Consider the following 12,837-nt stretch of genomic DNA (forward strand, 5'->3'; position numbering starts at 1 on the left):
ATATGGTAAATTCTAACCAGGTTTACTTCTAATACATTCTGTTGATTTTTCTGGGGCTTACCAAGTAAGGGTGTTCTCACTAGCACCCTAAAGAAAAGGCGATGCTATGCTGTGGCTTCTCTAGGACAAGTCTTCTCTGTGCTCTTTTGCTCTAAGAAAGGCAAAAGGGCCTCCTCTGAGTGGGAACCTCAGTTGCTGTAATCTGCAAATGGATGGCCTTACCTGATTATCTGGGTGCTTTACAGTGAAGTAGCCAATGCACACAATGACTTCGTGCAAGAGGGCTTCACAGGTGTGCTGGGAACAGTGCCACAGCAAAGAGCTTATAATGTGTCGGAACGCAAGGGACAGTCCTTCAGCGCCCACGATAGACTGAAAAACAAAGAAAGAAAAATTACACCTTTTTGCAGATTCCCAATGAAACCAAAGAGAGGTGTTGCTACAAATCACATGACTTTGCAACCTGGCCATTGGCTTGCGCCTACTGACTTCAGGAAGAACCTTGCATCCCAAACCCTGCAGTGTAGGAGGTTGGACTAGATGACCCTTGGGGTTCCTTCCAACTCAAAATTCTATGAAAAAGCACATTTTGTTACCTCAGAATTTGTAATATGCTCAGGATGTAAAAATTTGATAAACCAGTCATACAGTGCTTTAGGATTTGTGTTTGTGTTTTGGTTAAACGAACCAAAGCGTATCCTCTCAATTCATATCTCACTCCCCCCCCCCCCACCGCATGATATTCCTAATATGCACTACTGTAAATAAAGAGTGAATTTTAATTTTAAAAGGGCAGAGATGACTTTACTGGCACTCTGTTAGCATTAAAAACCCAATTTAATCAGACCAATTTAACAATGTATCTTCCAAGAAAGCATAATTCTAATAAAAAAAATTCAGTAAAAAAGTAAAAGAAGAAATATTTTTTTATTTTACTAATGCTGTAAAATATATGCTTAATTACTAATTTGTGAGTGTGCTGAACAGCCACCCTCATATCACATATAAACATTATTACTATTTATTAAATAGCTATACTGCCCTTCATCCAAAGGTCAGAGTGGTTTACAATATAAAAACACAAAAATACATGAAACAATAACTCCCCAAATTCAGCTGAAATTGCAGCTTATACTGGCTTCTCCTGAACTGGCTAGGGGTTTGCTGAGTGTCAAATTTGGCTGCATGTTAAAAATATGGCTTAGTCAAGAGAATGGTCCAAGAAGGTAAGAGAAGAGATCATCACTCTTCACAAACAAGAAGCAGGATACCAAAGGATAGCGAAGGCACTGAATGCTCCAAGAGACACTGTTGGAAGCAAAAAGATAGTACTTTTAAATAATTGTTTGGTAAGGTATAATCAAAAGAATAAGATCCCTGTTAGCTTGGTGTGTGTGTGTGTGTGTGTGTGTGTGTGTGTGTGTGTGAAATGACGGTTGGCTGAGGGAGAAGAAAAGGGGCTCCCTGCTTATTCTGGAGAAGCCCACTTTATCTGCACAGCCCCCAGCCTCTATTTAATAAACATGTCAGCCAGAAAAAGCGACACAAGGTCAAAGGGGGAACGTGATGTATGAGGAAAGAACATCAAAGTCTACTAGCTTGAATGGAGCAACCTTATAGGCCTGTGGGAAAATATCTGCCATCTACAGTTCTTAGCTCCCTGTCTTGGAGTTTGAATAAAATAGATGTGTTTAACCTACATGGCAGAGTGGACACATGCCAGCCAAAATTCAGCAGAAAGCTGGGGTCTTTTCCACTGGCGGAGGAAGAGGAGTGTGGGGGGAGCGCCCCCCCTGGCAGCGTGCCATCGTGGCTGCCCACCCGCGCTGGGTGAGCATTGCCCCCACAGGCGGCCCCCCCTGCTCTCTGCCCCCCCAGTGCCAGAGCATGAAGCTCCGCCTCTGGTCTTCTCCCCTCCCTCCCCCAACAGCCATATTTGCTTCAAAAAGAAAGATACACCTTCCATCACCCAAATTAATATGCCATGATAAAACATTTCCTAGCACAATTTCATAAGAACTTAGGCTCTGCTGGATCAGACAACCATCTCACCTAAATCAATATTAAGCCAGATGTCCCCAACAAGCTCAAAAACTGGGCATGAAGGCAACAGCCCACAGCAACTGGGATTCAGAGAAACATTTCCTCAGAAATTGGCGGTCCCAATCAGGGCCATCTTTACCATTAGGCAAAATGAGGAACCCTGCACTGGGTATTATGAAAGAACAGCAAATGGCTAGGTATTTAATGTGGTATTACTGTTTTATTTTTTAGTAGCAAAACAGCTTGAGTGGCTCCGAGTGGGATGAGGCTTGACTCTGAAGTAAGGCCCATTGAGTTCAATAGCCATCAAAATGAGTTGGAGAAACAAGGTTGCATGTTGGACAATTTTATTAAGCCCTTCCCCTCAAATTACTGGGTCAGTTCACTAAATCTCTTCCAAATCCTAATACAAGACAGTTGGGAACCTTGCTTGCTTGACCACCATTGGGCCCTGAGAGGGCTACTGTACATGTACTTGCAAAAAGTGGCAGGTGTAGCTCTGAATTCGAGAGCCATGTCTGAGAGCATGGTTTCCATGACAAGGTTCCAGGCTGCAGGTATCCTTGTGCAGCAACTTGACCACTCACTGACTTTCTGGATTTGGCTTCAGGCAGAGGGATCTTTCTGGCTGTGCTCATCAACCCCTTAAACATCATGGCACTTGAGAGAATGGTAAGACATAAATGTTGACCACCTGGCAGCCAAAACAAGTTTGAGGGCCAACCCCCCTGTGACCCAGGACCAGGACACCATTAGTCACCAGTCTAAAGAGCACCTCACTTCAAAGTCAGAACCAAGCGAGCAGCTGCCTGCCTTCTGAGTAAGCAATGGGACTGTGAAAGATAGAAGTCGTCTTATGGTCTGTTTCTGCCCATCCTTCTGTAAGGGTAGGGTATTGCCGCTGGGTCCACGTCTAGCTAGAATGCAGCAGGAAAAGCTTTTCTGGCATTCATTTAACTGCTCCTTGCACTGGCGTCCCTGGGAGATTGCCTCAGAGTCATTTACTACAGTGTATTACGTGCTGACATCTTCTTGGGTTTAGTCCGTTTTCCCCAACACAGGTTCCCGTATGTTCTAGTGGTCCATGTTTAACCGTCGCTGATAACAACAGACCAGAGGGCACCAGAGTTTGTATATAAATGTTAAAAGTCATTTTTCAAGGAAACAATGTATTTCCTCTTTAACCAGTTTTAATAGCAGCTCAGAATCCTGCACTGCTTCTCCCTGACGCCTTCCAATTGTTTAGACTCTGAAGATAAATGGAAAACGTACCTATGAACTTGGGGATTATTTGTGCTTATCTGAATCTTCATGCTGCCCATAGTCCTGCACTTGGGCTCATCACCTTTTGAGAAAAAAGAGCTGCTTGCCCAAATTGCTTAGGCAGCACTCTCTTAAAAAAAGAGGGGGAACCACAGGACACATGACTCTGTCCTGCCCCCCCCCCCGCAACTTCCAGGAGCTTTTCAAGGATGCATATGTCTGGCAGCAAAGGGGAGGTGGGTGTCAGGAAGTCCTGCTTCCAGTTCTATGGATTTTGTATAAACACATATACGTAACAAGGGGAAGTCTAATAGTTCTCAAGCGTTTGGGTGGGGGGGTTCAGGCTGAATGCCAAGTGAGGGGTGGGCTGCATTATGTCAATGAGCAGTCTGGAGCCTTGGGCTCCTGTGCTCCCCCGCCATCCAACCCTAGTTTCCAATCCTGGATGGCAAGGCAAGTAGAAACCATAATTTGCCATCTTAGGTAGGACTGAAGGTACATAGTGTGCTTACTTAAGGTTCCTTGCTATTCATCCATGTAACGCCATGCCATGTCAGGGGTGGTGGTGTCTGAACCACCCCAGTGTGTGCGTACATTGAGGAGTGGTGGAGAATATTACCTGGAAAGCTGGTAGATCAAGAACTGCAAAACTGTTGAAGAAACGTAAACTCTTGAGAGCCACTTGAACAGTGTTCTCAGCGTAGCTCTCTTTTGGGCTAGTCGTGCTCAGGTCTGCAATTGTGCCGTGAAAAAGAATGCAGTATAACATGTGCAACACCCCAACCAGGTCTGTAGTCTCAAGAGCAGTTGTTAGCCCGGTGGGATCCTGATGAGCACCATCAAATATGCTCCAAGACCTGCTGAAGAAAGCAACAAAGGATCTTCTTGAAAACCAGCAACGTGAGCTAAGATTATTTATATCAAGCTTTTCTATAAAAAAATTGCAGTGCCTTCATAAGCTAGGCTTTAAGAACACAGAAATATATAAATAAAAATATGACATTTCATAGCGTTTGACAGGCAAAACCAAGGATATACTAACAAGCCCTCCCGTCATTTTTATTGCAAGAATGGCCTTGATAAGCCCCACCCCTTCCCATTATGCATTGCTAAAAGCTCAATCATTTGAATTACAACGTCCACTTGGTGGATGTTCTTTCTACTCAGGTGCTGATTTCTCTCTGCAAGCCTAAAGAATTAAAAGACAAAGTGGGAAGGAATGACAGTCCTCCCACCTCCTCTCTCAAATCTCTCTAGCGTTCCAGTCAAGAGATCATCCCTGCCTCACTTTCAAAGGTGAGAGAGGTGGAAAAGTGTTGAGGGGAATGAGGTCTTCATAGGTGCCATGTTGGGAATACCACCTGTTGGGGGTGAGATACCAAATTCAGTGCAGCCATCTTGGCAATCCATGGACCACACAGAAATCTTTGCTAGAAGAAGCTGTGTATTAGCATAGCTGATAGAGGTAGGAGGAAAGCGACAGCACTTGACATGCTTAAATCCCATGGATTCCAGTCCCACCTAGTCAAGTTGCATGGGATTAATTCCAATCTGTTGCCTCTGAGGATGTGGCTAGGCCGCTTGGAAGAGTGAAATCAACCACCTGTCTCCTTGATCCTTGCCCATCCTGGCTCATAAAAGTGAGCTGGGCAGGGCTGAACTCTGCAGGGAGATGAATGCTTCCCTCTGTGAGGGAGCCTTCCTAGTGGTTATTAAACCGCTTCTTAAAAAACCATCTTTGGACCCGGCCAATATGGCTAACTATTGCCCAGTCTCAAATTTTCCATTCTTGGGCAAGGTGATTGAGCAGGTGGTTGCTGAACAACTCCAGGCACGCCTGGAGGATGTGGACCATTTGGATCCCTTCCAATCGGGATTCAGGCCTCACCCTGGCACTGAAACTGCCTTGGTCACACTGGTCAAGGATCTCCAGTGGGCTAGGGACAAGGGTGAAATCTGGTTCCTAGTTCTGCTGGATCTCTCAGCGGCCTTTGATTCCATTGACCATGACACCCTTCTGGACTATCTAGAGAGACGGGGAGCTGGGTGCACTGTTATGCAGTGGTTCTTCTCCTTCCTCCTGGGCCGTGTCCAGAAATTGGTGTTTGGGGATGAGTGTCCAGACCCCTAGGCTCTCACTTGTGGGGTGCCTCAGGGCTCAGTCCTCTCCCCCACGCTTTTTAACATCTATCTATATGAAGCCGCTGGGAGAGATCATCAGGGGGTTTGGGCTGGGTGTTCATCAGTATGCAGAGGATACCCAGCTCTACTTCTCGCTTATATCAGAACCAGTGAAGGCAGTGAATGTCCTGTGTGAGTATCTGGAAGTGGTTGGAGGATGGATAATGGCTAAGAGATTGAGGTTGAATCCCAACAAGACAGAAGTACTCTTTCTGGGGGACGGGGGAAGCAGGTGTGCGGGACTCCCTGGTCCTGAATGGGGTAACTGTACCCCTGAAGAACCAGGTGCATGGCCCGGGAGTCATTTTGGACTCACAGCTGTCAATGGAGGCGCAAGTCAATTCTGTGTCCAGGGCAGCTGTCTCCCAGCTCCATTTGGTACATAGGTTGAGACCCTATCTGCCTGCAGACTGTCTCACCAGAGTGGTGCATACTCTGGTTATCTCCCGCTTGGACTACTGCAATGTGCTCTATGTGTGGCTACCTTTGAAGGTGACCCGGAAACTACAACTAATCCAGAATGCGGCAGCTAGACTGGTGACTGGGAGTGGCTGCCGAGACCATATAACACCAGTCCTGAAAGACCTTCATTGGCTCCCAGTACGTTTCTGAGCACAATTCAAAGTGTTGGTGCTTTGAAGCCCTGGCCAAGTATACCTGAAGGAGTGTCTCCACCCCCATTGTTCAGCCTGGATACTGAGGTCCTCCTCTGAGGGTCTTCTGGCGGTTCCCTAACTTCAAGAAGTGAAGTTACAGGGAACCAGGCAGAGGGCCTTCTCGGCAGTAGTACCCTCCCTGTGGAATGCCCTCCCATCAGATGTCAAGGAGATAAAGAACGACACTACTTTTAGAAGACGGCTGAAGGCAGTTCTGTGGGTAGATTTTAATGTCTGATGTTTTATTATGTTTTTATACATACTGGAAGCCACCCAGAGTAGCTGGGGAAACCCAGCTAGATGGGCAGGGTAATAATAATAATAACAACAACAACAACAACAACAACAATAAAGCCTCTCTCTGCATTGTGCCCAATACTAATAGTAGTTACTGTGCACTCCACTTATCTTCCTAATACAGATAGCTAATATCAGAAAGACCACTGAATATGTTCAAGATGCCTTTGGCCCCTTTTTATGAACCAGGGAGTATTTCTGACACAATGCTAAACTCGGATGGTGTGGCTTACATAAATAGGATGCTCCTCTGGGTCAGAGGAGCACATCCAAAAGGAAGCAAGAGTCCATGGGCATCATGGTTTTCCAGTTGCCTATTTTTCTTCTAAATAAGCTCACTTAATTCTTGCCTGTAGTCCTTAGCATTTGGTGAATATGCTGTCTGCCGGCAACGGAAGGCAGAACAACCAGTTGTCAAGAAAAACTGCATATATTTTATTTGTCACCCAGCAGCCAAAACAGACATTATCTTAATTACTGAAATAAAACACAAGACAAAGGCAGCTCATATTCCTTTGATCTTTTTGACCTGAACTTTGATTATTATTATTTTAAAAAAAACACAATGGGGACACATAGCTAACAATTCAACCTCTAGGTTAATGAGCTGCTAGCAAAGATTCCATGTGCTGACCTTTCATTACAAAATGCAGCACAGTAAGAACAAAAGAAGAATAACTGCTCACTCTTAAAGGGCAGGTGGATGTGCAGATATACTATTTGGAGATGTTTGGTACGCGTGTGATTAGTTGGGAGTTTTTATTCTGCACCACCAAGCTCTTGCAGTGAAATGCCTCTGAAATGTCCCTGTTTTATAGACATTGGCACACAGATCTTAGGAGGCTTCACGAGAAGCTTGCTAATGCCTCTGGAACAATTCCCACTAACTTCAGCGAACTTTGGAGTGGGCCCAAACAGTGCTACAGCCTTTAACACTTGTGTCTGTTACATAATTTAACATCTTCATCCAGGGCTCATAAGAAGCCAGTAACCTTTTACTTAAGAGGTTCTCACAGGTTTAAGAAAAGGACATTTTCCATGTCCATTCCTCCTAATATAAATATATACTTTTGCCTAATCTAGGCATTTTTATTTTTATTTTTATTCTTTTTATTCATTTTCTAATATCGAACATTAACAACAAACATCAACAATGACAAACACAAACATATAACAAAAAAGACAAACTAAACAAACATTACAATAATTATCAGTTGACTTCCCTCCATCTCAGTCTTGGGTTATGTTAATGCTAAATCCAATCTGCAGTTTTTTATTATACAGTATCATCGTGTCGCAAGAGTTATGTTACGCCTACTGTGATTTTTATGTCTCTAGAATTTGTTTCTATATATGTTATAAATTTAGACCATTTGTCAATAAACTTTCTACCTTTTTGCTGTCTGATGTTCTGCGTCATTCTTGCTAAATCCATATATTCAAATAATTTAATTTGCCAGTCTTTGATAGTCGGAATGTTTGGGGTTTTCCAATTTTGTGCTAATAAAATCCTGGCAGCTACAGTCGCATACTGAAACATTACGTAATCTTCTTTCTTAATCTCATCTCCTATCATTCCCAGGAGGAAGGCTTCAGGCTTTTTAACAAAGGTATATTTAAGTATTTTCTTTAGCTCGTTGTAGATGGAATCCCAATTTTTTTTAATTTCTTCACATTTCCACCACATGTGGTAGAAGGTACCCTCTTTGGATTTACATTTCCAACACCTTCTGTCCCCAGTCTTTTACATTTTTTGCAGTTTCACGGGGGTGATGTACCAACGGTACATCATCTTTTCCATATTTTCTCTGAGGGCAGTACAGGCAGTAAATTTCATTCCTTTAGACCACAGCTTCGTCCATTTTTCAAAATCCAAATTATATCCAATATCTGTGGCCCATTTTGACATTACTTCTTTAACCTCTACGTCTTTGGTATCCCAATCTAACAATTGATTGTACATTTTAGATAACAATTTAGTTGTACCTTCTATTATATCTACCTGAAATTTGGATTTTTTCTCGTTCATTCCGATTTTCCTATCCTCCTTCCATAGGGCATTAATCTGATGGTACTGCAGCCAACCTATCAATTTACTTTTCAACTCTTCATACGGTCTGATTTTCCATCTTTCTCCCTCTCTTTCAAGAAGATCTTCATATGTCAATCTTTCAGCTTCCATATTCGTTTTTTTAATAGTTAATATATCAATAGGCGATAGCCACCAGGGGGTATTTTTTTCCAATAGTTTTTTGTTCTTTTCCCACACTTCTAACACTGCACCTCTGATAATATGATTTGAGAAGCCTTTATGCACCTTCTCCTTATTCTGCCAAAGGTAAGCGTGCCACCCGAATCTTAAGTCAAAACCTTCCAAATCCAGCAGGTCTGTATTTTTTAAGGTGACCCATTCTCTAAGCCAACATAGGCACGCGGCTTCAAAGTACAGTCTTAGATTTGGGACCGAGAAACCTCCTCTGTCTTTTCTGTCTGTTAACAATTTAAATCTAATTCTCGGTCTTTTACCTTGCCATATGAATTTGGATAGAATCCTTTGCCAATTTTTAAATATTGCACTTCCTCTAATCACTGGGACATTTTGGAATAGAAATAGGAGTTTCGGTAGTATACACATCTTGATAGCAGCCATTCTGCCTGACCAGGAGAGTTTAATCCTGTTCCAAATATCTAATTCCTTTTGGATTTCCTTCCAAGTATTAGTATAATTATCGGCCATTAGGTTTATATTTTTCATCGTCAACCACACTCCTAAGTATTTTATTTTTTTTACCTCTTTAATTCCTGATTGTCGTTCCAGCTGCCTCTTTTGGTCTTCTCCCATATTCTTGACCATCATTTTAGTTTTGTTTTTGTTTAACTTGAAGCCCGCTACTTTTCCAAATTCCTCTAGAAGTACCAGAACTTTATCTATGCTCTGTATGGGGTCCTCCACTGATATTACCAGGTCATCTGCATAAGCTTTCAGTTTGAATTCTTTTACTCCAATTCTTATTCCTCTTATCTCCGATGTGTCCCTTATCTTATTTGCAATTACTTCTAGCACCATTATAAAGAGAAGCGGTGACAAGGGACAACCTTGTCTCGTGCTGTCAGGGGATGATTAGCTGCTTGTGCTTAAAATTGTGCCCCTTCAGAGTTTGTGCGGCCCCACAAACCTCTGTGTGTGACAGAGCTCCTCAGACATGTCTGCTCTAGTCACTAGTAGAGTCTGACAGTGGCTGCCTGCGGAAGCGCTTCCAGCAAAGAAGTTCCTTAACGGAAACGCGTCTCCTGGACTCACGACGTGGCAGCTTCCGGCGAAGCATGGGTCTCCCTGCAGTTGCTTCTGACACCTCCCCGCTATTTTCGCTGGATGTGTCTCTCACCCCTTTCTCTCCCCTGCTGTTTCCTGCCTGGGCTGCTGCGTCTCTCTCAGCATTACTGAGATCCTCCTCCAGAGACCCCTCGCTCCCCCTCCTTGTCCCTGCTTTAGCTGCTGACTCTCTCCCAGTCTCTGGGAGCCCTACCAACTCCCTTTCCTCTGATGTCAGTTCCCTGACATCCACCTCCCCTCCAGGGCCCCCTTCTCCCCCGCCCCTACTCTCTCCTCTGGGCGGTGAGGAGCTGAAACCCCGAAAAGAATCCTCTTCATCTTCAGACGTCTCGAACATTTCCCTCCATCGGTCTTCGTTCCGACTCGCTGAATCCTCCTCCTCCTCGGAATCAGGGAACCCCTCCAACTCTTCTTCTTCGTCGGTGGTGGCGAAGTATTCCCTCCGGAACCTCGCCACTGGCTGGGGTTTTTGAGGGAATCTCTGATGAAAAGTTTCAATCAAAACCTCGTCATCTACATCCTCTGCCCTGACCCAGGTGTTTTCCGACTCCGGCTCCCCTTCCCACATTACCAAATACTCTACTTGCTCTCCCTTCCACCTGGAATCGAGAATCTCCGCTACATGGTAGCTGTGTTCTTTTTCCTCCATAGCTGGTCCCCTATTGACCCTCCCCTCTCTGTCCCCTATATACGGTGACAGCAACGACCTGTGGAACACTGGGTGCAACTTCATGTGGTTCGGTAACCGGAGTCTGAAAGCCACTGGGTTGACCTGTTGCGTGACTTCAAATGGGCCCAGCCTTTTGGGTCTTAACTTCTTACAACCTCCTTTGAATGGTAACCCTTGGGTGGACAGCCACACCTGGTCCCCCACCCTAATGCTTTCCCCTTCCCTTCTGGTTTTGTCTGCCTGCCTCTTATATTCCTCCTTCGCCCTGTTTAAATTAAGTTGGAGCTGGCGATGGATCGCTTCCATTTCTTCAACGAACTGTTCTGCGGCTGGAACGCTCCAGTTCTCCCCTTCCCCCCCTGGGAAGGCTCGGGGATGACACCCGTGATTAGCCAAAAAAGGGCTCATCCCCGTGGACACGTTCTCTGCATTGTTGTAGGCAAATTCTGCCAACGCCAGCTTCTCCACCCAATCATTCTCTCTGTCATTCACATAACACCTCAAATATTGCTGGAGGACACCATTAGCTCTTTCCGCCTGCCCGTTGGTTTCTGGATGACGGGCAGTAGAGAAATTCACCTCTACATGCAATAAGCTCATGAGCTTCCTCCAGAACCTGGAAGTAAATTGTTTCCCTCGGTCAGAAACCACCCTCAAGGGGGCGCCATGCAGCCTAAACACATTTTCCACAAACAATTTAGCGGTTTCTTCCGCTGTGACCGCATGTGAGCAGGCTATAAAGTGGGCCATCTTGGTTAACAGGTCTACCACAACCATGATGGCTGTTTTCCCTTTGGACCTGGGCAGATCAGTCATGAAATCTATTGCCACTGCCTCCCATGGCCTTTCCGGCGTGGGTAGTGGTTCTAATAAACCTGCCGGTGCCCGCCTCTCCCCCTTGGCTCGTTAGCATTGGTCACACCCTCTCACATATTCCCGCACATCTTCCCTGACCTTGGGCCACCAGAATTCCCTGGTAACCAGCCACATGGTTTTGTGTTGCCCAAAATGCCCTGCTGTGGGGCTATCGTGCAGTTGCTTGAGTACCTTTTCCCTCAATTCCCCTTCAGGTATGTATAACGCTCCCTTGTAGTACAACGCCCCGTTTCTCTCCTCAAAACCCCCGGGTTTGTCTCCCTCCCTCCTGAGACCCCTGAGTTTGTCCTGGGCGTATTCATCCTGAACCGTTCCCTCTACCAGTTCCCTTTGCCCCACCAATGCCGCCCCACACACCCAGCGGTCCTCGGGAATGACATGGGTCTCTTCGGGTGCACCCTCTCCCTCCAAATATTCAGGTTTGCGTGAGAGAGCGTCCGCCCTAACGTTCTCCGGGCCTGGTACGTAACAAATCTCAAAGTTAAATTTGGAGAACTCCTGGGCCCATCTCAACTGCCGTTGGTTGAGCACTCGCGCAGTTCTCCAATACTCTAGATTCTTATGGTCCGTGCACACTTGCACCTTCTGTTGTGCACCAATTAGCAGGTGCCTCCATCTCCGGAAGGCCTCATGAATCGCAAGAAGTTCCCGGTCGTACACCGTGTAGTTCCTCTCAGATTTGTTCAGCTTTCGCGAAAAGAAGGCACACGGTCGCCACTCTGACCCCTCCTTCCCCGGCTGCAGAAGAAGCACCGCCCCTATGGCTCTGTCAGAAGCGTCTGTTTCGACCCTCAGCTTTTTTTGTAAATCCACATGTAGAAGTTGTTCATCAGAGGCGAAGGCCCTTTTCAGTTCCTCAAACGCTCGCTCCGCCTCCCCCGTCCAAACAAACTTCTTTTTACTGCTGAGACAGTCCGTGATGGGCGCCGTCAGGTGGGCGAAGTTTCGGATGAACTTACGATAAAAGTTTCCAAACCCTAGGAACCTCTGCACATCCTTCTTGGTCTTGGGTGTTTTCCATTCCAGCACCGCTTGAACCTTGCCGGGGTCCATGGCCAACCCCTTGTCTGACAAGCGGTACCCCAGGAATTCCACCTCCTTGGTATGAAACTGACACTTCTCCAGTTTCACCCACAGTCTGTTGGCTTGCAGCCTGCTCAACACTTCTCTGACGTCTCTCACATGTTGCTCCTCATTCTCCGAATACACCAACACGTCATCTAAGAAGGCCACGCAATTCTTGTAGAGCAAAGGCCCCAGTACGTGGTTCATGAAGGCTTGAAAACACGCGGAGCCTGTTTGTAATCCAAAAGGCATAACGAGGTATTCAAATGCCCCCAAAGGGGTGAACATGGTGGTCTTCCATTCATCCCCTTTCCTTATACGTATCAGGTTGTACGCCCCCCTTAGGTCCAGCTTTGTAAAAATCTTTCCTTTTCGCACCCTGGTCAAAATATCATCAATCCTGGGCATAGGAAAAGCCGCCGGCTCTGTCACTGCATTTAACCGCCGAAAGT

General features: G+C 45.6%; 1 protein-coding gene across 1 annotated transcript in view; it reads right to left on the reverse strand.

Moving 5' to 3' along the window:
* SCAPER (S-phase cyclin A associated protein in the ER) overlaps positions 1-12,837 on the reverse strand; it is a 216,064-nt gene that overhangs the window by 37,509 nt on the left and 165,718 nt on the right. Inside the window, exons 28-29 of the mRNA XM_082238421.1 lie at positions 3,926-4,163; positions 223-372 (exon numbers count right to left, since the gene is read on the reverse strand). Of these exons, the coding sequence (XP_082094547.1) occupies positions 223-372; positions 3,926-4,163 (388 nt within the window). The remainder of the gene's footprint in view (positions 1-222; positions 373-3,925; positions 4,164-12,837) is intronic.

Source organism: Podarcis vaucheri (assembly GCF_965113315.1).
Source record: "Podarcis vaucheri genome assembly, chromosome: 9".
Lineage (NCBI taxonomy): Eukaryota > Metazoa > Chordata > Lepidosauria > Squamata > Lacertidae > Podarcis > Podarcis vaucheri.